Below are 25,021 nucleotides of genomic sequence, written 5' to 3' on the forward strand. Positions count from 1 at the left end.
ATTAGTGGGCGTGTTGCATTTGATCGACTAGTAAGACTTTTGTGTGTATTATATGGGACATCACCACGTAGACACTCAATCATTTACTGCAAATTCATCGTACCATGCTCCCACTTAATGCTCCTACCTACTACCTACCTTTTCAAACAAGCAAGGAGACATCTACCACTTTTTATGGGGATTTTAGACACAGTCCAAAGTGAATCTACAAACCCCGTTTCCATATGAGTTGGGAAATTGTGTTAGATGTAAATATAAACGGAATACAATGATTTGCAAATCATTTTCAACCCATATTTAGTTGAATATGCTACAAAGACAACATATTTGATGTTCAAACTGATAAACCTTTTTTTTTTGCAAATAATCATTAACTTTAGAATTTGATATCAGCAACACGTGACAAAGAAGTTGGGAAAGGTGGCAATAAATACTGATAAAGTTGAGGAATGCTCATCATACACTTATTTGGAACATCCCACAGGTGAACAGGCAAATTGGGAACAGGTGGGTGCCATGATTGGGTATAAAAGTAGATTCCATGAAATGCTCAATCATTCACAAACAAGGATGGGGAGAGGGTCACCACTTTGTCAACAAATGCGTGAGTAAATTGTTGAACAGTTTAAGAAAAACCTTTCTCGACCAGCTATTGCAAGGAATTTAGGGATTTCACCATCTACGGTCCGTAATATCATCAAAGGGTTCAGAGAATCTGGAGATATCACTGCACGTAAGCAGCTAAGCCCGTGACCTTCGATCCCTCAGGCTGTACTGCATCAACAAGCGACATCAGTGTGTAAAGGATATCACAACATGGGCTCAGGAACACTTCAGAAACCCACTGTCAGTAACTACAGTTGGTCGCTACATCTGTAAGTGCAAGTTAAAACTCTCCTATGCAAGGCGAAAACCGTTTATCAACAACACCCAGAAACGCCGTCGGCTTCGCTGGGCCTGAGCTCATCTAAGATGGACTGATACAAAGTGAAAAAGTGTTCTGTGGTCTGACGAGTCCACATTTCAAATTGTTTTTGGAAACTGTGGACGTCGTGTCCTCCGGACCAAAGAGGAAAAGAACCATCCGGATTGTTATAGGTAACTTACACATCTGTGAAGGCGCCATTAATGCTGAAAGGTACATACAGGTTTTGGAGCAACTTATGTTGCCATCCAAGCAACGTACCATGGACGCCCCTGCTTATTTCAGCAAGAAAATGCCAAGCCTGTTAGCAAGCGTGTTACATCAACGTGGCTTCATAGTAAAAGAGTGCGGGTACTAGACTGGCCTGCCTGTAGTCCAGACCTGTCTCCCATTGAAAATGTGTGGCGCATTATGAAGCCTAAAATACCACAACGGAGACCCCCGGACTGTTGAACAACTTAAGCTGTACATCAAGCAAAAATGGGAAAGAATTCCACCTGAGAAGCTTAAAAAATGTGTCTCCTCAGTTCCCAAACATTTACTGAGTGTTGTTAAAAGGAAAGGCCATGTAACACAGTGGTGAACATGCCCTTTCCCAACTACTTTGGCACGTGTTGCAGCCATGAAATTCTAAGTTAATTATTTTTTGCAAAAAAACAAATTAAGTTTATGAGTTTGAACATCAAATATCTTGTCTTTGTAGTGCATTCAATTGAATATGGGTTGAAAAGGATTTGCAAATCATTGTATTCCGTTTATATTTACATCCAACACAATTTCCCAACTCATATGGAAACGGGGTTTGTACAACGGACACACTTCTTTTTTCCTTTTTTTTCAGTGCTGAAGACGGTGAAGCCTCTCTCATTGGAGAGAGGCTGCACTTAACTGTGCTCAAGACGCAAAAATATGCATACTTCAAGGAGTTGTTTTCATATAATATATTAATATATATTATAAATGAAAAATCGGACGGGATTGGTTGGTAGATCGGTCGTGCCAGCAACTTGAGTGTTCCAGGTTTGATCTCTGCCTCTGCCATCCTAGTCTCTGCCGCTGTGTCCTTGGGCAAGATATTTTACCCACCTGCTCCTAGTGCCACCCACACTGGTTTAAATGCCGATCCATCCATCCATTTTCTACCGCTTATTCCCTTCGGGGTCGCGGGGGGCACTGGAGCCTATCTCAGCTAAAATCGGGCGGAACGGTACACCCCGGACAAGTCGCCACCTTAGATAATAGGTTTCATTATGTAAAGCGCTTTGAGTCACTAGAGAAAAGCGCTATATAAATATACTTGGTAACACTTTAGTATGGGGAACATATTCACCATTAATTAGTTGCTTATTAAAGTAACAAAGACTTATTTGGACACTAGGGGAACATATAAGGGTTAGGATCAGGGTTACTAATAAGCAATAATTCTGCGGTTATTGAGGGAAGACTCTTAGTTAATGGCTTATTGGTTGTATAATAAGGCTCTGGATTGGCAGACCGGGGTGGTGGTTCCTATCTTTAAGAAGGGGAACCGGAGGGTGTGTTCCAACTTCCAACTATCGTGGGATCAAACTCCTCAGCCTTCCCGGTAAGGTCTATTCAGGTGTACTGGAGAGGAGGCTACGCTGGATAGTCGAACCTCGAATTCAGGACGAACAGTGTGGTTTTTCGTCCTGGTCGTGGAACTGTGGACCAGCTCTATACTCTCGGCAGGGTCCTTGAGGGTGCATGGGAATTTCACCAACCAGTCTACATGTGCTTTGTGGACTTGGAGAAGGCATTCGACTGTGTCCCTCGGGAAGTCCTGTGGGGAGTGCTCAGAGAGTATGGGGTATCGGACTGTCTGATTGTGGCGGTCCGCTCCCTGTACGATCAGTGTCAGAGCTTGGTCCGCATTGCTGGCATTAAGTCGGACACGTTTCCAGTGAGGGTTGGACTCCGCCAAGGCTGCCCTTTGTCACTGATTCTGTTCATAACTTTTATGGACAGAATTTCTAGGCGCAGTCAAGGCGTTGAGGGGATCCGGTTTGGTGGCTGCAGGATTAGGTCTCTGCTTTTTGCGGATGATGTGGTCCTGATGGCTTCATCTGGCCAGGATCTTCAGCTCTTGCTGGATCAGTTCGCAGCCGAGTGTGAAGCGACTGGGATGAGATTTAGCACCTCCAAGTCCGAGTCCATGGTTCTCGCCCGGAAAAGGGTGGGGTGCCATCTCCAGGTTGGGGAGGAGACCCTGCCCCAAGTGGAGCAGTTCAGGTACCTCGGAGTCTTGTTCACGAGTGAAGGAAGAGTGGATCGTGAGATCGACAGGCAGATCGACAGGCGGATCGATGCGGCATCTTCAGTAATGCGCTGTGCAGAAGTACCCTTTAAAAAGCTGAAATCAATCCCAAATGTCATTTTAGTGATTCAAAATACTATGTTGATATTGACACATTTCATCTGTGCATCTCATAAGGTTATTCTAGTAATGTATGCACAGATGAGATGTGTCACTATCAAAATATTACCTTGAATTCCTTTTTAGCAACAAAGAATACATTGATTTAATGAATACATCCAAACACTTGATTGATATTTATTATGTGCAAGAACAAAGAACAGTTAACATTGTATGTACCTACTCAGTGGCCTAGTGGTTAGAGTGTCCGCCTTGAGATCGGTAGGTTGTGAGTTCCGGCTGAGTCATACCAAAGACTATAAAAATGGGACCCATTACCTCCCTGCTTGGCACTCAGCATCAAGGGTTGGAATTGGGGGTTAAATGATTCCCGGGCGTGAGCACCGCTGCTGCCCACTGCTCCCCTCACCTCCCAGGGGGTGAACAACTGTGATGGGTCAAATACAGAGAATAATTTTGCCACACCTAGTGTGTGTGTGACAATCATTGGTACTTTAACTTTAACTTTATGTAGGTTTTAAACAAAAAAAATGTTTTAACACCTCAACATCGGATCTACAACAGTCCTTTACAATTAATACCATAGAAATGGCCAACTCTTTCATTTTTGGACGCGATAGAGGCTTAAATAATTTACACATATCTTTACAATAACCATGAATATAAATTGTCCGTCTGACATGAAGTATTGTTTATTGTTTATTGAGGATCCCCATTAGCCGACGCACAACACCAGGCTAGTCTTCCTGGGGTCTTTTTCAAAAGTTCAAAGTTAATAATAATACACAGATCCAGTTACAAAACATACACAAATCCAATTTACAAAATCAGCATTGCACCTTTAACAAGCGTGTGGGGCTCCAGTGGCGGGAATACATTTTTGACAGGGCTCCCCCTGAAAAAATGTAATGCCCTCCCTAAATATTTTTCTGCAGCCGGGTGTGTTGCCCACCCGGAGCGCTAACGGAGGTAACAGCCAGGGTCGTTACGTCACTGCACCAGGCCACGCCTACTTGATTGGTGACAAACAGGAAAAGGGAGGGGGGACTCTACACGTCACGCACACAGCAGGCACGACGTGCGGCAAGAGGACGATTGCTCTCCGATAATACTCGAATATCCATCCATCCATTTCCCACTGCTTGTCCCTCTCGGTATATTTAAATATTCTAGAATTATAACATTACATATCCAACATGGTGGACCGTGAGCAACATTTGCAGAAGGCCAGGCTGGCGGAGCAGGCTGAGAGATATGATGACATGGCAGCAGCCATGAAGTCGGTAAGTAGTCTTAGAAACGATAATGTCTCTCTTTTCTTTATTATTGTGAATAAATAGGCTCCTCTTACTTGAGTGCATTTTTGTGTGACGCTATGAGGAACAAGCTGGGTGGGTTTACGAAATGCCTTTCTCCCGAATCTACCCTCACACAATAACCCAAATACATTTTGGTGTATTTAAGTTATGATTAAAGTCATTTTTAATGACGACAAACCAGTGAGTGACGTAGAATGATGTCATCTTACACCGTTGATCGCATCTCCAGCGGCGTTAAGGCCAATACAGCCTGTTCCAATGTAGATCGTATAGCATACCTTTTAAACATGTAAGGTAATAAATGTAACTTGGGCTCCAATCAGTCATTTTTAAGATAAAAATGTGATAGTCGTAAGAATGCGGACCGCATGGTCCTGACCAGTCTCCTTTTTTATGGCGTGTGTCGGTGCTCGTGAACGCGGCTCCAGCACCATCCACCCATCCATCCATCCATCGAGTTCTGGCTGATTGGCAACATTAAATTGGCCCTAGTGTGTGAATGTTGTCTGTCTGTGTTGGCAATGCGGTGAGGTGGCGACTTGCCTTCCGCCCAGTGCAGCTCCAGCACCAACATTAATTAAATAAATGTGCGTATAATGTATTACTATATGGCCACTCATCCAACACCACAAGGAGAGTAGTAACATAGTTTTGGTGCCAGATTGTGGTCAATAATAACGAGTTAGCATTGATTGACTGTGAGTTAGCACTTTTTTCTGCAACTATACGCGTGCGCACGCGCGCTCACACGACGTGTTTGACGCATTAGGCAGAGCAATGTGGGCTGAAAGTTGGCGCAGATGCCGTAGAGTTACATGCGCCTTTTTAAAGGCGGTTGCCAGTGGACAGCAACTTTCTTTATTGTCGTAGTGAAGCAAATGGTCCTTTTAGCGATTTAAGCAGCATGTTCGATGATGGAAGGCACTGCGTCTAGATGATGCTGCAGAGCAGCAGCATATGGGGGAACGCACCTTTTTTGGGGGAATTTTGCTATCATTCACAATCATTATGTAAGTCAAGAACATGTTTTTCTTTTTGTATGCACTCTAACTAATAACTAACTAGTAAGGCCAGTAAAAGTCTGCTTACAGTGGAGCCTATGGGAGTCACTCTTTTCTGCCAATAAAGCCCTTAAAAAACATCTAAACACCTCCATTAAGGTTTTATATACAAAACCCAAAACCAGTGAGGTTGGCACCATAGGCGCCGATCTACATACAGTGAGTGCTCAGTGTGTGTGTATAAAATAAAAATAGACGTTCAGCGAAGTTAATGTCCCATCTGATTTATGGCTTTATTATTTTGTAAAACAGACCAAACTCGCCACAGAATTAACTACAACAAGATTGATTTTTCAAAAATTATTTTAAAGATTGAGTGGGTGCTCGGCAGTGCCCCGAAGCACCCATGGGATCGGCGCCTATGGCTGGCACGTTGTGTAAATCATACTTAATGTTCGAACTGGAAAACTTTGTTATTTTTTGCAAATATTAGCTCATTTGGAATTTGATGCCTGCAACATGTTTCAAAAAAGCTGGCACAAGTGGTAAAAAGGACTGAGAAAGTTAAGGGAATGCTCATCAAACACGTATTTGGAAAATCCCACAGGTGAACAGGCTAACTGGGAACAGGTGGGTGTAGGGATGAAGTTCGAAACCGGTTCTCCCGGTTGTTCGATAAGAAAAGAACCGATTCCATGGACTCAAATCCCTTTTTGAGAACCGGTTCCCGTTATCAAGGCCACTATAGTAAAGAAAAAGAGTTGGTTCTTTATTCGAATCCCTGGGAACGAATCCCGTCCCACAGGAAATGCCCTGTGGCACGTCCCAGGAAATGACGTAGCTCAGTCATTAGGCGGCAGAAGCAGCAACAACAATGGACCGGAAAAAACGCCTCAAGGCATGGCTTCATTTTACAAAAAAATACGACAAGGAAACGACTATCTGCAATTATTGCCAGGCTTAGCTCTCATGTAAGGGGGGAAGTACAACAAGCATGATGAAACATGTGCAGGCCGTACATAACCTGAAGATTAGAGAAAGGTGTTGTGGAGAAGCAGCGACAGAGATGACGAAGCACGCCCCTCTTCCTCTGCTTCAACCTGCAGCGCCAATTCCAGTGATAGTGCTGGTGAGTGAGTAACGTTAACTGTTGCCGGTTAATTTCCATATCTGCTTACTTGTAGCCTTTAGGCTAAAATAAGGTTACCTCTTATGTCAACCAGGACTGCAGTAATGTTAGCTAGACTAACGTTACCTAAGCTTAGTCATTGGCTAACGGTAACGTTAACGTTAGCCTATTTGTATGTGTCTGATAACGTTAAGGGTATCTTGTAGCCTACACCACTCCAGAGTTTGCAGGTCTGTCTAATAAACTAGTGCTTTCTTTCTTTCTTTAGTTTATATCGTACATGAACACTCTTACAGCATAACACATCACAGTTTCATATCATTTCACTTTACATCATGTCAGAAAAGGAGTAGGAAGAAGTAAAGCTTATTTAATACTACCCCTTTCCCACTCCAGAGCGTTTACAAATATATACATCATTTACTGATAATTTTTATAATAAAATAACATCTATGAATTAGTATATACAACAGTTTTGTAATATGTAATTAATTAATTCATTCATTATTAATATACTGTCCATCCATCCATTTTCTACCGCTTATTCCAGTATATCTCATAATTCTTCTTCTTTGTACTTTGTAAGCACTATTAATTTGAACAACCTCTTAAAGTGGATCATATCAGTACAATGTTTAACTTCATTACGTAATCCATTCCATCATTTAATTCCACATACTAATGCTAAATACTTAATAACAGACACCCTCGTCTTCACATTCAGCTAATTTCCCCCCTAATACTATGCTGTGTCTGTCCCTCATTTTCCCTCCAGGACAAGGACGTGCAGTCATTCCTGGAGGAGGCCACACTGATGGACCCCAGAATAATAGCAGCAGAAGTGCACTTTTTGGAGAGCTGTATTATTTTCAGTTTTGTGCCCAAGGGACTGATTTTATTTGACACTATATCATTATTTATACACCTATAGTGATCACAGAAACAGGTTGTTTTTGTGTTACTGTATATATTTGTTTTTCTGAAAAATCCCACTTAATATACTTTGGGTAACAACAGTCAATATTTATTTATTTATTTTATTTTATTTTTTTCTTAAAAAAATAAAAGTGAGCTTTTGTTAAACCAAATATTGTGTATTTTTTCCAAATACAACAACCGATAAGAGAATCGATAAGAAATCGGTTCGATAAGAGGATTCGATAGTGGGCTCGAACTCGATAAGGTGGGTGCCATGATTGGGTTTAAAAGCAGCTTCCATTCACAAACAAGGATGGGTCACCACTTTGTGAACAAATGCCTGAGCAAATTGTTTAAGAACAACATTTCTCAACCAGCTATTGCAAGGGATTTAGGGATTTCACCATCTACGGTCCGTAAATCATCAAAAGGTTCAGAGAACCTGGAGAAATCACTGCACGTAAGCAGCAAGGCTGAAAACCAACATTGAATGCCTGTGACCTTCGATCCCTCAAAAATCGACATCAGTGTGTAAAGGATATCATCACCACATGGGCTCAGGAACACTACAGAAAACCACTGACTACAGTTTGTCGCTACATCTGTAAGTCCAAGTTAAAACTCTACTATGCAAAGCCAAAGCCATTTATCAACAACACCCAGAAACGCCACCGGCTTCGCTGGGCCCGATCTCATCTAAGATGGACTGATGCAAAGTGTAAAAGTGTTCTGTGGTCTGACGAGTCCACATTTGAAATTGTTTTTGGAAACTGTGGGCGTCGTGTTCCAGAACAAAGAGGAAAAGAACCATCCGGATTGTTATAGGTACAAAGTTCAAAAGCCAGCATCTGTGATGGTATGGGGGTGTATTAGTGCCCAAGACATGGGTAACTTACACATCTGTGAAGGCACCATTATTGCTGAAAGTTACAAGCAGGTTTTGGAGCAACATATGTTGCCATCCAAGCAACGCTATCACAGACGCTCCTGCTTATTTCAGCAAGACAATGCCAAGCCACGTGTAACAACAGCGTGGCTTCATAGTAAAAGAGTGCGGGTACTAGACTGGCCTGCCTGTAGTCCAGACCTGTCTCCCATTTGAAAATGTGTGGCGCAATACGAAGCCTAAAATACGACAACGGAGACTGTTGCACAACTTAAGCTGTACATCACGCAAGAATGGAAAATAATTCCACCTGAAAAGCCTCAAAAATTGGTAGGGATGATGTTTGATAAGAAATTATCGAGTTCGAGTCCATTATCAAATCCTCTTTTCGAACTGATTCCTTATCAATTCTCTTATCGAATCCAGATAGGTTGTTGTATATGGAAAAAAACACACAATATTTGGTTTAACAAAAGCTCACTTTTATTTTATAAGAAAAAATAAATAAATATAAATGTTGTTACCCCCCTAAAAAATTAAAATAAAATAAATATTGACGGTTGTTACCCAAAGTATATTAATAATAATAATAATAATAATGCCTAAGTGGGATTTTTCAGAAAAACAAATATATGCAGTAACACAAAAACAACCTGCCTCTGTGATTACTATAAGTGTATAAATAATAATATAGTGTTAAAATAAAATCAGTCCCTTGGGCACAAAACTGAAAATAATACAGCTCTCCAAAAAGTGCACTTCTGCTGCTATTGGAACATACTAACTACACACACTATGACACTAAGAACACCACAGTCATCAATCAACAATTATTCTTCCAAAAAATTAGCATGTCTGCTTTTTCAGGATCAAGTTTGACCCGCTCTTCGCTAATCGTGTCACCAACGGTGGAAAAAACACGTTCACTTGGCGTGGAACGAGCTTGGACACACAGATAGGTTTGACGACATCCTCCTTCAGTCTGTATCCAAACCTTCTGGGGTCCATCAGTGTGGCCTCCTCCAGGAATGACTGCACGTCCTTGTCCTGGAGGGAAAATGAGGGACAGACACAGCATAGCATTAGGGGGGAAATTAGCTGAATGTGAAGACTAGGGTGTCTGTTATTAAGTATTTAGCATTAGTATGTGGAATTAAATGATGGAATGGATTAAGTAATGAAGTTAAACATTGTACTGATATGATCCACTTTAAGAGGTTGTTCAAATTAATAGTGCTTACAAAGTACAAAGAAGAATTATGAGAAATACTTTCAACCTTATTGAAAATAAGATATTCTTCATCTCAGTATATTAATAATCACTGAATTAATTAATTACATATTACACAACTGTTGTATATACAAATTCACAGATGTTATTTTACTATAAAAAGGTCAGTAAATTATGTATATATTTGTAAACGCTCTGAAGTTGGAAAGGGGTAGGATTAAATAAGCTTTACTTCTTCCTACTCCTTTTTGGACATGATGTAAAGTAAAATTATATGAAACTGTGATGTGTTATGCTGTAAGTGTGTTCATGTACAAAATAAACTAAAGAAAGAAAGAAAGCACTAGTTTATTAGACAGACCTGCAAACTCTGGAGTGGTGTAAGCTACAAGATACCGTTAACGTTATCAGACCCATACAAAAAGGCTAACGTTAACGTTACCGTTAGCCACTGACTATGCCTAGGTAACGTTAGTCTAGCTAACATTACTGCAGTCCTGGTTGACATAAGAGGTAACCTTATTTTAGCCTAAAGGCTACAAGTGAGCAAATATGGAAATTAACCGGCAACAGTTAACGTTAGTTACTCACCGGCACTATCACTGGAATTGGGGCTGCAGGTTGAAGCAGAGGAAGAGGGTCGTGCTTCGTCATCTCTGTCGCTGCTTTTCCACGTGTCAAAGACACGCCACGGTTCTCGAACGTCCAGGTTATGTGCGGCCTGAACATGTTTCAACATGCTTGTTGTACTTCCCCCCCTTACATGAGAGCGAAGCCTGGCAATAATTGCATATTGCCGTTTCCTCCTCGTATTTTTTTGCTGCTTTCTGTATCTGCCGCCTAATGACTGAGCTACGTAATTTCCTGTGATGTCCCACAGGGCATTTCCTGTGGGACGGGATTCGTTCCCAGGGATTCGAATAAAGAACCAACTCTTTTTCTTTACTATCGTGGCCTCGATAACGGGAACTGGTTCTCAAAAAGGGATTCAAGTCCATGGAATTGGTTCTTTTCTTATCGACATCATCCCTAAAAATTGGTCTCCTCAGTTCCCAAACGTTTACTGTGTGTTGTTAAAAGGAAAGGCCACAGTGGTAAAAATGCCCCTGTGCCAACATTTTTTGCAATGTGTTGCTGCCATTAAATTCTAAGTTAATGATTATTTGAATGAAAAAAATTAAGTTTCTCAGTTCGAACATTAAATACCTTGTCTTTGCAGTCTATTCAATTGATTCAAAGGATTTGCAAATCATTGTATTCTGTTTTTATTTACGAATTACACAACGTGTCAACTTCACTGGTTTTGGGTTTTGTACATTCTGTAAGTATATATGTGATGTAGTAACAGACAGATTCATAATAATAATATGTATGTATTTTGATCATGTTAAGCATACGGTGGGACATTTAATTTAAAAAATGCATCACAACCATCGCTCTTACCTTTGACAACATCATTGATTATTACTCACTGCATTTGAGCCAACAAACCTACTAAAACATCACTTACTGTACAACGTCTGCTGTCACTAAGATCCCGACTGATAGGTTGTTTATACCTATATTCCCATTCAGATGAAGAAATAATCATAATCCTCGCCAAGAAAAAAAAAAGGCTTTTTGAGTCTTTCTCGCCATGTCCAGGTCTTGTCTCTCATCTATCAAGGCGAGAGACATTATTTAGGTTCTAGAATAAACTTTCAAGAGCAACAAAGCGAAGAAGCAGTTCACCAGCTGATGACGTCAACATAGCCACATAAGCTAATTAGCCCTGTGTTTACGGCGCCACTATAAATAATTAGTCTGTCTTAGCGCTTAGAATAAAATTACCACTAATACTTGGTTTATATTCAAGTCATAAAACGTAAATGGAGTATTGTTGGCGGTTTTTGGATGGTTATTTAGGAGGCTTTATAGGCGGAATAGAGGAGCTCCAAATGACTCCATTATGAGCGGACTTTTATGTACGAGTTAGAATGCATGAACAAAATACAGATTCTGTCTTCTTGTCTTATGTAATAATTATGAACAATAGGCAAAATCCCCCCCCAAAATTTAAGGCTCAATCCGAATACTATCCCTTCCTCCTTGTTTTAGCCCTTTTCCCTTTGTTTTGCGTGCTCACATCAATGTAGTGGTTTGCGAATTCTCCGTCAGGTAAGAGGGAAGGGCCAAGTGGGAGGGCCGCAGAGCTCTCTAAATCAGGGGTGTCAAACTCAAATACAGAGTGGGCCAAAATTTAAAACTGAACAAAGCCACGGGCCAAAGTTGAACAAATTAACCTTTTTGATAGGGACCCAAACAAGTTTTGCATTAAATATTGAACAAGCAAAGCTTATATAACTTTATAGTGACATGCAAAATTGAGTTTCAAATAATAATAATAATAATAATAATTAAAAAATATCAATGGCATATCAAATACAATTTAAATAAAAATGTAATGCTTCTTTTCTATTTGCAGCCTTCTGAGGTAAATATCAACATTAACTTTTTCCACAGGCTAATAAATTAGAAAATAAAATAACAATGAATAAACCAACCATTCAGGACTTTAAACTGTTCAGTTTGCAACACACTGATCTAATCTGATGTGCCCAAGACAGATACCTGCCATCTTTTCTGGGATGCTAGTTCATTAATGTCGGGGCTCAGGCTTTCAGCTGAGGCAACTTTCATTATCGAACGAAGTTGTCCATCAGTCATTATACCTCGTAGTCCACCCGGACCACAGTTTTGGGGGGCGTGCTTTAAAGGCACTGCGTTTATCGTCCTCTCCAAGCAGTCGTCACGTCTGCTTTTCATCCATTCCAACAACGTGCCGATCCGATCAAAAAAATGTGCGACTTTTGTACGCACAGACACGTAAATGCAATGCATACTTGGCCAACAGCGATACAGGTTACACTGACGGTGCCAGTATAAATAACTTTAACACTGTTAGAAATATGCGCCACACTGTGAATCCACACCAAACAAGAATGACAAACACATTTCGGGAGAACATCCGCACAGTAACACAACATAAACACAACAAAACAAATACCCAGAATCCCATGCAATGTTGTGCCGGATAATGCACCTCCGGCGTAGAATGCACCCCCTGACGGGAGTGTTATATCAACTAAAGCCCACACTTAAAGTTTCCACGTGCAAGATTTAATCTATTTAAAAAAGTTATTTATTAAGAAGCCAAAAATGCTAAAACCATAATGTTCGTGTTGGAGGAGTTGTGAATGAATGAAATATGAAATCCGTGCTGCAGTCGTTGCTGGGCCACAACATTAGGTACACCTGCAGACTGCAGCACGGATTTCATATTTCATTCATTCACAACTCCTCCAACACGAACATTATTGTTTTTGCACTTTTGGTTTCTTATTAAATAACTTATTTAAATAGATTCAATCTTGCACATGGAAACTTTTAAGTGTGGGCTTTATTTGATACAACACTCCCGTCAGGGGGTGCATTCTACGCCGGGGGTGCATTATTCGGCACAACACCGGGCTGCAATATACACCCCCGCTACCACCAACCTCCCTCCCCCCTCCTTGCTCCATGCGTCGGTTGAGGTGGGCGGGGTTGGAGGGGCGGGGTTTGGTGGTAGCAGGGGTGCATATTGCAGCCCGGAAGAGTTAGGGCTGCATGGGATTCTGGGTATTTGTTTTGTTGTGTTTATGTTGTGTTACTGTGCGGATGTTCTCCCGAAATGTGTTTGTCATTCTTGTTTGGTGTGGGTTCACAGTGTGGCGCATATTTCTAACAGTGTTAAAGTTATTTATACGGGCACCGCCAGTGTAACCTGTATCGATGTTGGCCAAGTATGAGTTGCATTCACGTGTGTGTGAGTGTTGAAGCCGCACACATTATGTGACTGGGCCAGCATTCGTTGGTCTGGGTGAAAAGCGGACGTGATGATGTTTGGGAGGGGCACTGAAATTTGAGTGTCTCCTGGGAGGGTTGGCAAGAATGAGAATTAGCGGTAAATGTGGTGTTAGCGCGGCACCGCTGCTGAATTTAATCAGTGGGCCAGCTCTAGTGTTAATTTGATATCGCCTCAAGGGCCAAGTGAAATTACACGGCGGGCCAAATTTGGCCCGCGGGCCAGAGTTTGACACCCATGCTCTAAATGAAGTGAGCTTGTGAACCTCCCTTGGATATCGAGGGGAAGGAAACATTTCTAACATTACACTGTGCTTGCTAAAACAATGACATAAAACAAACAGAGAGAAGCCAACATATGTAAGTAATATGCTTAATTATTGATTTTCATGATAAGGACGCCCTTGGTTTTGTTCAGCTGTTTATCTGTTGTGACTCCACTCCAGTCCACTATTTCTTAATTGTTTGTTGCATTTTTTATCGCTTGTTTAAAACGATCACGTTCCAGTATAATTTGCTAAAATAGCTGTAACTATATTATTAGTTGTATCAATGTAGAAAGAATTAACAGCACAGCCACCTAAGCTACGTTTTTAATGATTTATTGTATGTTTTCACCGCTCATAAGCTGGCGATGTGGTTCAAGCTACCGTAGGTTATAGCTTCTGAATACTGCGTTCCTTGTTTTCTGCCTCATCACTAATGTAACATGATACATGTTTGTGAAAAGTCTATACGTTACACAGGGTTCTTTTAGATTGCCAACATACCTGTGCTGGTGGTGGGGGCGTTGATAGGGTCGTGGTGGGAGTGTATTCACCATGACGCCATAGCATAATTTGCTATGATGATATGATTTTTTTTTTAAAGCTTAAAAAATGAAAACACACATTTAAAAACAAATCTATTATCAAGTAGTATTAACATATATTTTCATATCGTTTTGCCATTTTTTTCAATTGTTGCTGCTTATTTTACAATCACTTTGTTGAGAAATGTTCAAGTGTCTAGAGACTTTTAATGCCTTTTTTTGAGAAAAAACGACTAGCAACAAAACGAGCATTTTCTTCTGGTGTTACTTGTGTTTCCCGCCATGTCCCTGACAAAAAGTGAGCTGCAGTGAGCATAACGTCACACTTGCTTCACGCTGCTCCTGCTCTAGTTGGACTTTCTCTCCTTAAAAGCCAACACTATTCACATCGCAAAAATGCTGACGAGGCTCAAAACAATTGTGTGCGTCTTGTTTACATCCAGTTTACGCACCGCTGTTTTTAGTGAACAAAGCCTTTTTTCGGTGGCCCAAGTTTTCGGTGCATCACAAGTTAATAGTGGGCAAAGAATAAACTACACAAATCCATTCATACTGTAATAATCACATGAACATTAAAACTAATGTTTGTGTGGTTTTGATTTGATGTACATTTTTCCCATGATCACAAACACACCATCCGATCCTGTAAAAGGGATAATTCGGATTGAGCCTTAGTCTATAAAATGCCACACAGGCCCACCAGTGAAGCATGGATTTGTGTTTTTGCTGAATTACCACTTAGTAAGGATGAGCCGATCAATTGGCCACCGATCACTATCACACGGGGCAGCACGGTGGAACAGGGGTTAGTGCATGTGCCTCACAATACGAAGGTCCTGAGTAGTCCTGAGTTTTTCTGTGTGGAGTTTGCATGTTCTCCCCGTGACTGCGTGGGTTCCCTCCGGGTACTCCGGCTTCCTTCTACCTCCAAAAACATGCACCTGGTTGATTGGCAACACTAAATTGGCCCTAGTGTGTGAATGTGAGTGTGAATGTTGTCTGTCTGTCTGTGTTGGCCCTGCGATGAGGTGGCGACTTGTCCAGGGTGTACCCCGCCTTCCGCCCGAATGCAGCTGAGATAGGCTCCAGCACCCCCCACGACCCCAAAAGGGACAAGCAGTAGAAAATGGATGGATGGGCAGTATCACACGATTTTCTTCAAAAAGTAGGTGAATGCCATTGCCGATTAATGTCTTGCAATGCTGATCATCTCTGGCTTATTTAATTTTAGTCCCCCGGCTGACAAGCTAACAGCTATTTAGGTATCTCCATACACGGTGTGGAGCCGTTCACCTTACATGAGCTAACTTGGCTAACATTATCAACTCTTGTGACCCAGGCACCTCATTTGACCTACGGTGGCCTAGGATGGAAGTTGACCCAGGCACCTCATTTGACCTGCGGTGGCCTAGGATGGACAAACAAGGCAATTGTCACAACAGACCACTACTCGTATTCTCTGACATTCCCAAAGTAAATTAATTATAGTTCCTTCAGCTGCCTGACACTTTATACGTCACTTGTTATCAAATGTACTCATTTTAAACAACTGTGAAGGTGTAAAATACAATCTATTCATGATGTGAAAATAACTCATTTTATTTTTAATGGATCTACAGTAAAAGGCTTATTGGCATTTTTCCAAATATCATTCCAGGACATGTCATTTTCTAAAATGTATAATTCAATCATCTTTTACACAGGCATCATTTGCATTTCTAGTATGATGTTCATTTATTATCCCATAAAACCTTTAAACTATTTAAAAAAAAAAATTGTATCCTGATTAAAAAACGTATCCTACAGTCTGTGGCTATTATAAGGCATATTTTCTGAGGATATGCCTTTTACAGCATGTTTTAAAAGTGATACAATTTAAAAAAGTACTTCTGGTTATCTTATATTGATCAACTAATTCAGAATCGAGTGTTTATTTAGAGGGCTTAATGTCCCCTTAAAGTTCCCCTTCAATAGTTTTGATTGAAGGTATAGTGTGATCATTGACAGACGGAACCTTTTTAAGTGGCTATTTTTACGGCCAGTGCACAATGTCAGTTGTAATTCACGAGATAATGACAATTCATGTAAACGTTTTAACTATTTAGTATTATTATTATGCGGCAAAGAGGAATGGGTGAAACTGGTCAAACATAGGCGTCCCAAACTTGTGGCATCGTATTCAAAAAGACTTGAGGCTGTAATTGCTGTCAAAGGTGCATCAACAAAGTACTGAGCTAATAAGGCTGTGAATTACGATATACATGTGATTTTTTTAGACCTTTATTTTATATAAAATTGCAAAAACATTGTATTCATGAGAACACATTTATTAAATTTTGGAATAAGGCTGTAACATAACAAAATGTGGAAAAAGTGTGTACGCAATATATTACTATTGGCCATGCGCATAGGGTGTGGAACTGGAATTTAAATAAAGTAAAAAACAATGCTTATGAAAAATACTTCAAAATGCGGTTACCATTTTGCTACGCTCAGACGCTTGCTAAATCTGCATTGGCTTCGTCTGTCCACAGCGGATTACTAGGTGTAAGACAAACACTTTATTTTCGTGGTTATTGTAACGCTACATGTTTGACATTATTTAAGCCGTTATCGTGTCTGAAAAATGACAGTTTGCCTTTTATTAGTCTGATGTTGATGTGATAAAACCTCTTTCTTGTTTGGAAGATACATACAATTGTAACTGTTATTTCTTCATGCACATAATAAATGTTTTGTTGATTGGCAACACTAAATTGGCCCTAGTGTGTGAATGTGAGTGTGAATGTTGTCTGTCTATCTGTGTTGGCCCTGTGATGAGGTGGCGACTTGTCCAGGGTGTACACTGCCTTCCGCCCGATTGTAGCTGAGATAGGCTCCAGCGCCCCCCGCGACCCCAAAGGGAATAAGCGGTAGAAAATGGATGGATGGATGGATGTATTCATGTTCATTAAATGTAATATTGCCTGACAAAAATAGTACCAATGATTCAACGTAATATTGAGATATTTACACATTGCATATTTACACACGCATATTTTACTAGAATACCCTTATGAGCATTACATATATCAACATCAAGTACATACAGTACTTGTACTTTAATTGTTTTTCTAGAGAAATGCTTTGACATTAGGCGCAAACTGGCAGCCAGGCTTCTGTCAGTCTACCCCAGGGCAGCATGTAGCTCACCACCACTCGGTGTGAATGTGGAATGAATGATGGGTTCCCACTTCTCTGTGAAGCGCTTTGAGTGTCTAGAAAAGCGCTATATAAATTTAATCCATTATTATTATTCGAATGCATCTGAGATAGGCTACAGCACCCCCCTGCGACCTCAAAAGGGACAAGCGGTAGAAAATGGATGGATTGTTATTATTAAGTAGCGGGAAACAACACGATTCGATTTGTTTCTTCTTTGGTAGTTGCTTTAGGTCTTTCCGGTGCACTGCTGTTGATATAGTGCCTCTACAGTGTTGCAACACTGCAACTGCAGTTAAAATACATAGCTGCCACAGAGGGACATCCATCGCTCAATCAACACAGCCGGAGCTTTACGCTGTGTTGAGCGATATCAATCGCTCTGGTTGGGGGCGGCACAAAATTAGGTGGAGGCGGCCAGCACACAATTTTGAACACAGAAAAAACTCTGTATAAATTATAACCATATCTTACTATAACATCATCAAAAGAGTGTAACGCTTCAATTTAAGAAACAGAAGAATATGATCAAATGTTTTATTTTGGGTTTTTTAATCAGGAACCATTTGAAATGATCAGGGACCCACTCAAATCATTACCTGTGTTTCCCGGGGATTCACTGCATTGAAAACTTAACAACATCACTGAGCATAAAATATTTACAATACACAGATATAAGTGATCATAAATGGTTTGTCTGCTTTAGCGGTGCCCTGCGATGAGGTGGCGACTTGTCCAGGGTGTACCCCGCCTTCCGCCCGATTGTAGCTGAGATAGGCTCCAGCGCCCCCGCGACCCCAAAGGGAATAAGCGGTAGAAAATGGATGGATGGATGGATGCTTTAGCGGTTATAATAACAATATCACTAAAATGTAAATGAAAATCAAATCATATAGCAAATTATACGATGAGGCCATGGTAACCATGCCCCTAACCACCGCCACAGGTATCTTGGCAATCTCGGGGAAACCCTGATGGAGTGTTTTTCTTTTTACAATTTTATTAACAAAGATGAAGCTGGGCTAGGCTCCAGCCACCCCCGCAACCCTGAGAGGGACAAGCGGTAGAAAATGGATGGATGGATGGATGGATGGAAGCTGTCTACAACAGAAAGTAAAACTCATGTGACGTCACATAAATCGTAAGTAAAGCAAAGCTAACACTTACTTTGCATTAATAAAAAAAACAAAAAAAATGTGCAAATCAAAATAGAAAAAAATAAACATTTCAACTCAAATATGTCTCTTAAGAATCCAGATCAAGGTTCAATATTTCTTCTGCCAATAAAGTATATGGTGTGTCAATGTATTAGTTATTGTTTAAATAAAACTTGGTTAAAAGATTTCCGTGTGTGTATGAATATGTTATGAACACATTCAACAATACCGCAATCGACAATAATAATAACCATGAGCATTTTAGTACAATAACCGTGATATGACATTTTCATATCGTTACAACCCTGGTTGTAACGATATGAAACATAAGTGATGACGCTTTTACAGACTGTTCAACACATTTTATTTGCGTTTGTTTTGGTCAACGTCAATTAATTAATGTTCACTGTCTTTAATTGTTTTAGCGTCAGTTCAATATGACAAATTTAACTAAAGTACTGGTTTAGAAAAATATGTTTGACATAGAATTTTCATGTGTGGCTGAAAATATAAATATTGTGTTAGGATTGAGTTCAAGGGTGGACCCCGGGATGCGGAGAATGGAGGCAAGGGAAGCGATAACAAATGAAAATATTTAATAAGTCCAAAATGGTAAATAAGGATGATGGGGCAAAAAGTGCACACCATGGGAAATCTAACAAAAGTAGTCTCTTTCAGAGGTTGGCGGAACCAAGGTCAGGAACACACACAGCGTGGCAAAAAACTAGTCCTCTAAAACAAGGTGGCTAGAAAAACAAAAACACAACAAGGTCAATATAACAGAAATATGCGAAGGCAACATACCAGGGAAGCTGAGTCGAGGTAACACATGTCAGAGTAGAGTTCAGGAAGAATAACCGGCGGGGACCAGCTGGTGGAGACGCACTTAAATACTACCCGGAGATGATTAGCAGCAGGTGTGCCTCGTTGGGGACAAAAGACTGTGGAAGAAACTGAAAAAACCAATAGAGAAAGGCAGGGAGAAGACAACATACATAACATATTGGAGCTTAAACCCTTTTTCTTGAAAGAATAACGCTGATTCATGCTGGTATATTTCTTTTGTCTCAGGTGACAGAGTTGAATGAAGCACTATCCAATGAGGAGAGGAACCTGCTCTCTGTAGCCTACAAAAATGTAGTGGGGGCGAGGCGTTCCTCCTGGCGTGTCATCTCAAGCATTGAGCAGAAGACGTCGGCCGACGGTAACGAGAAAAAGATCGAGATGGTGCGTGTATACCGGGAAAAGATTGAAAAGGAACTGGAGGCCGTCTGCCAGGATGTGCTCAACCTCCTCGACAACTTTCTGATCAAGAACTGCAACGAGACGCAACAAGAGAGCAAAGTGTTCTACCTGAAAATGAAGGGTGACTACTACCGTTACCTGGCTGAAGTGGCCACAGGTGAGAAGCGATCCACCGTCGTGGAGTCCTCGGAGAAGTCTTACAGTGAGGCCCACGAGATCAGCAAGGAGCACATGCAGCCCACGCACCCCATCCGCCTGGGCTTGGCTCTCAACTACTCTGTCTTCTACTACGAGATCCAGAACGCCCCAGAACAGGCATGCCACCTGGCCAAGACCGCCTTTGATGACGCCATTGCTGAGCTGGACACCCTCAACGAAGACTCCTACAAAGACTCCACTCTCATTATGCAGCTGTTACGGGATAACTTGACGCTGTGGACAAGCGACCAACAAGACGACGAGGCAGGCGAGGGCAACAACTAAAGGGTCTGCGACCTCATTCTGCCAAAACACCGTCACCGTTACACTCACAAATGTTCAATCTAATCAGTGAAACAGTGAAGACCAATGGTAACAGCAGCCAATTTACCAAACGGTACAAACATGGCTGCTGTTCTTTCTTTTTCCACACACTCATAGTGAAATAAGGAGAAACAATGAATTTAAGTTATTTAGAAAATAAATAAAATAATGAATTTCCCTTCGCTTTACAGCATTTGCTAGAATAGCAATTAGAAGCAAGAAGTGTGTCATCGGCGCCAATGGCAAACACGTCGCGCAAATGAAGCAGAGATTTCTAATTGTCATCTGTGATGGAAGAAGCAGCCACAAATAGAGTTTGATGTTTGAGCAACAGGACAATTAGAGCAGGGGTTCTTAACCTTTTTGACCCTTAGGCCCAAAATTTTTTTTTCACTACTGAGGGGCCTGGGGTCCACTAGTAACACTGAATTAGTATAGTAGTCTAACCTACTTACAGTTTAACAGATCAAACCTTATCAAATGATATAAAAGCATGTGTTAATGACAAATATTATTATCAAGGCTTAAGTCAGACTAATTACAAAAATAAATACTAATTAAACATTCTGCAAATGGGATGCAAAAAACTGATGAAAAATACATTGTGCTGAACAGTGCTAAAATATATTTTTTTAACTAAATTAATAATAAATACTAATAATTTGTTTTGTAAATTATCAATACAATTAAAGTGCAAATGAAAATACAGCTTCACCACTTTATTCATATTTTTTGCACTAAAGAAACTTCTCTATGACTTAAGCTCCAGACTTCTTCTGTTTGTTTTATATTGTTACTACTGCCACAATTGTGAATTGCAACCGAGTATCGCATTTTTTGCCAGCCCTCTTGGGGGCGATGGCGGCTCAACAATTGATTAAGAAACACTGAATTAGAGTAACCTTGAAAGTGAGAGAGGACATAGGGGGACTCATAGGGGTGTCTGTCTACATGCGTATTGACGTGACATATTTATTTGCAGCACACTTAGTTGTTCAGTACAAAGGAGGTTGTCTCTGTTACTGAGAATTACATGAAAACGTGTTTTTGTTTTGTTTTCGTCCAGCTAATTCACACAGTCATATTGTAACTAAAAATAGAAGTTCCTGTAGTAAACTTAGTGCAGCTTGTCCCTATTGTGTGCTGATGTGCTTTAATGAATACACGAGGTGTGTTTGGACGCCGTAGTCCTCATTGTGACGACAATACCGACACAAACGACCTCTAATCGGTCCCCATGTTTGGAGGAAAAACATTCACAGAAGTCACAGAATAATTTGTGAGTAAGGACATGAAATGGCTCCAATCTTGCTCTCCCCTTGGAACCACTGATATTGCACTCAAGAAGGCTTGAAAAGCTCATCTCAGCTTTGTGGACCTAATCTGCAGTTTCTTTTGGTCAAGGGATGCACTTGCCTATGACAATATTTAATTTATTCAGTGTAATATGACAACTGCTACAGTATTCTCCATAGTACAGTATTGTGCATGCTGGTGATGTATTTATAGAGTAGCTTCAATTTATCAACGTATACTATAAATGTTATGTATTCATAGGATATTGGTGAATACTAGATGTTTATAAGATGTGTTAATATTTATTTTTATTGCCTTTGTTAGCAAAATCGTGTTTGAATGTTATTTATTCCATTTTATTCCAAAACAGTTGTTGTTACCAATAAATTGATCTGTTACAGATATGATTATGTTGACATGGAAATCTTGGTAAATAATTCATTGGTAAGAAATGCTTGGGATTAGCAACCATAGAGTTCTCATAAAATGAATATAACACCATAAAAGCAAATACCATACATTACTAGAAAATAATTCTGATTGCAGACGGCATTCCGGATTACTTGTTCCTTATTAATTTCTGACATTTTCTGAAAGTTACATCAAAATCCGCCAATACGTTTTTGAGTTATGTTGCTAACATATGAAGTGTATTTCTGGTCTTGTCACCCCCTCCCGGGCAGAAGGGCAACACAGCAGTGCGGCGGGATCAAAAGAGACGTCGGAGGCGCTTTCCTGAACAAAAAGTTGCTTTATTACAAGCAAGCGTCATTAAACAGGTCTGCAGTACCCTGAGGAACCTAGGTCAAAAAAATGAAGGACCCTAACTGGAGAAGCCAAACCATCAGTTTTTATATTCATCCTTTCTGTCGCTGGGTATGTGTGCTAAGTCAGGGGAGCGCATGCTGACCATAAAAGGAGATGTTTGTGTGTAAGTGTCTGGAAAACAACTGTTTTAAGTCAAAACTCAAATTTTGGCGTTGAGTTAAAGTTAAAGTACCAATGATTGTCACACACACACTAGGTGAGGGGAGCAGTGGGCAGCAGCGGTGCCGCGCCCGGGAATCATTTTTGGTGATTTTAACCCCCAATTCCAACCCTTGATGCTGAGTGCCAAGCAGGGACGTAATGGGTCCCATTTTTTATAGTCTTTGGTATGACTCGGCCAGGATTTTAACTCACAACCTACCAGGGCGGACACTCTAACCACTAGGCCACTGAGAAGGTCAGTAGGTTGAGCTAGACAGGTAGTCTTTTCTCAAGGATATGGTTATCACTTTTGCATTCCAAAGTCCCAATTAGAGCCTATTCTATTACGAGAAGTGATCCATTCCACCTGTGAATATCAAACTAAGGGGCCTTATCTAATTATGTGCTCAAACTGAAATAACACTATTTAATTAAACTTGGAGGTTTGCTTTCTCCCAGGTGAATATAATATGCTAAACATAATATGAGTTAATTAATTCACTTCACTAACAAAATGGGGGGACACAAAAACAGCAAATACCTAACCTCCTGGTGACGGTAATTAATGGAAGTATAAATGAAACGGTCATATCTGTGCTGGTCTTGGTGGTGTCGCCTTTAAAAGATGTTTCTGGTAGTCAGCTATAGATAACCTAATGTATTTAGTGGGAGGCTGACAATGAATTAGAAAAAAAGTGTCCATGTTTTGATCTCCTGTGACAGTCTATACCGCTCTGGTAAGAGAAAAAAAATGTGTTGCATGACGTCATCTGAGCGCTTAGTAACCTGGCTAACAGCCCAAAAGGTGAAATGTTTGGCAAAATGATCGATGGGGTAACCAAACTTAGGCGGCGAGGAAGAAAAGGCTGTTTGCGGCGTGCTTCGATCCAGTGGGTAGCTTAAGGGGTCGGCGCACCCTGGCAGCGAGTCGAAGCCATCATGGATGGCTTCCGCCTTTGTTGACGCGGCCGAGACGGCGGTGCAACAATGTCCTCAGGTGAAACGGAGTGAATGGTGGACCAGCGAACCCTCAGGACCCCACATCAACCTCCTCCTCTCCTTGGGAGAATAGCGGAGGGTTTCCGCCTCTGTCGCCTTTAGCACCAGCCACGTCTCTCCATCCAACACCTCCATGCTGTCCGGACACACGTCGTCCAATGCGAGGAAACTAAATGCTGGCAATCTTCTGTCACGTCGCGGTCACATGATTTTGTGGTAGTCGTTTCCCCAAGATGCAGAAGGACGTTCGGTAGCAACGTGCAGGTAGGAAGGATGATTTATTCAAATTACAAGACAAAAACACGGAAATCTACAGCAAAGCTTAGCAAAAGACGAGCCAAAAAAGAGCAAGAAGCAAATAGAATCAACGTAACTGTCGCATGTTGCGAATAAGACTCCCAGGCAGAGTATCACGCAAAGCAGGAATGAATAGCTCTCTAAATAGTGACCGGGAGCAGGTGAGCGTTTCGACTACTAATCAGAGGCAGGTGACAAAAATCAGTACCCCTGTAAACAAAGAAAACCAACAAGGGTGCTGAAACAGAACTAATCACCAACTAAGGAAATATCAAACTAACCAAAACTTGACCCAGGCAACGGGTCATTACAGCACGTTTGTTATTGTTCTTCTGTCAAGCGACAGGGTTCACTCTTTGCATCTGTTTCAACAGCTTGGCAGCTTTTGTTCTATAGTGAAATGAGATCAAATAAGTTAACCTAAGACAGCCACTCTCTTTGTCTCAGTGGGTGGAGGGGGGCTGCTATCATACATTTATATTGTTTTTGTATAGTTTATTACTAGCCCAGACAGCAACCTGTTGGGCGAAAGTTATGTACAGCCGAAACAATTTGATTGCAGTCTGAGCAGGCTATTTCGGTGGATTTTACGAGCTGACACAACATCCCGGAGGAGCTAGCAAGTAGCCCTGGAGCACCGTGGCTACCGTTCTCGGCAAGGCGGAGGCGAAGACGCCGTGGCCGAAGGGGTGGCTTGTTAGCCAGACTAAAGATGAACCCAAACAGACCAGCGATACCAAGTCTATTCCTGGCTAATGCGAGATAGCTCGCTCCTCGTGGTGAAGAGGATAAGATGGACCATACTTGCCAACCTTGAGACCTTGAGGGGGGGTCG

The 25,021-nt window shown here is 41.1% G+C and overlaps 1 protein-coding gene across 1 annotated transcript; it reads left to right on the forward strand.

The window, feature by feature from the left end:
* The first annotated feature begins 4,367 nt into the window (after positions 1-4,367).
* Positions 4,368-22,331, forward strand: ywhag1 (3-monooxygenase/tryptophan 5-monooxygenase activation protein, gamma polypeptide 1). The gene is made up of 2 exons (XM_061963135.1): positions 4,368-4,603; positions 19,930-22,331. Exons 1-2 carry the CDS (start codon positions 4,517-4,519, stop codon positions 20,584-20,586), a joined length of 744 nt encoding a protein of 247 aa, XP_061819119.1. The 5' UTR covers positions 4,368-4,516; the 3' UTR covers positions 20,587-22,331.
* The last annotated feature ends 2,690 nt before the right edge of the window (positions 22,332-25,021 follow it).

Source organism: Nerophis lumbriciformis, linkage group LG09 (assembly GCF_033978685.3).
Source record: "Nerophis lumbriciformis linkage group LG09, RoL_Nlum_v2.1, whole genome shotgun sequence".
In the NCBI taxonomy this organism is placed as follows: domain Eukaryota; kingdom Metazoa; phylum Chordata; class Actinopteri; order Syngnathiformes; family Syngnathidae; genus Nerophis; species Nerophis lumbriciformis.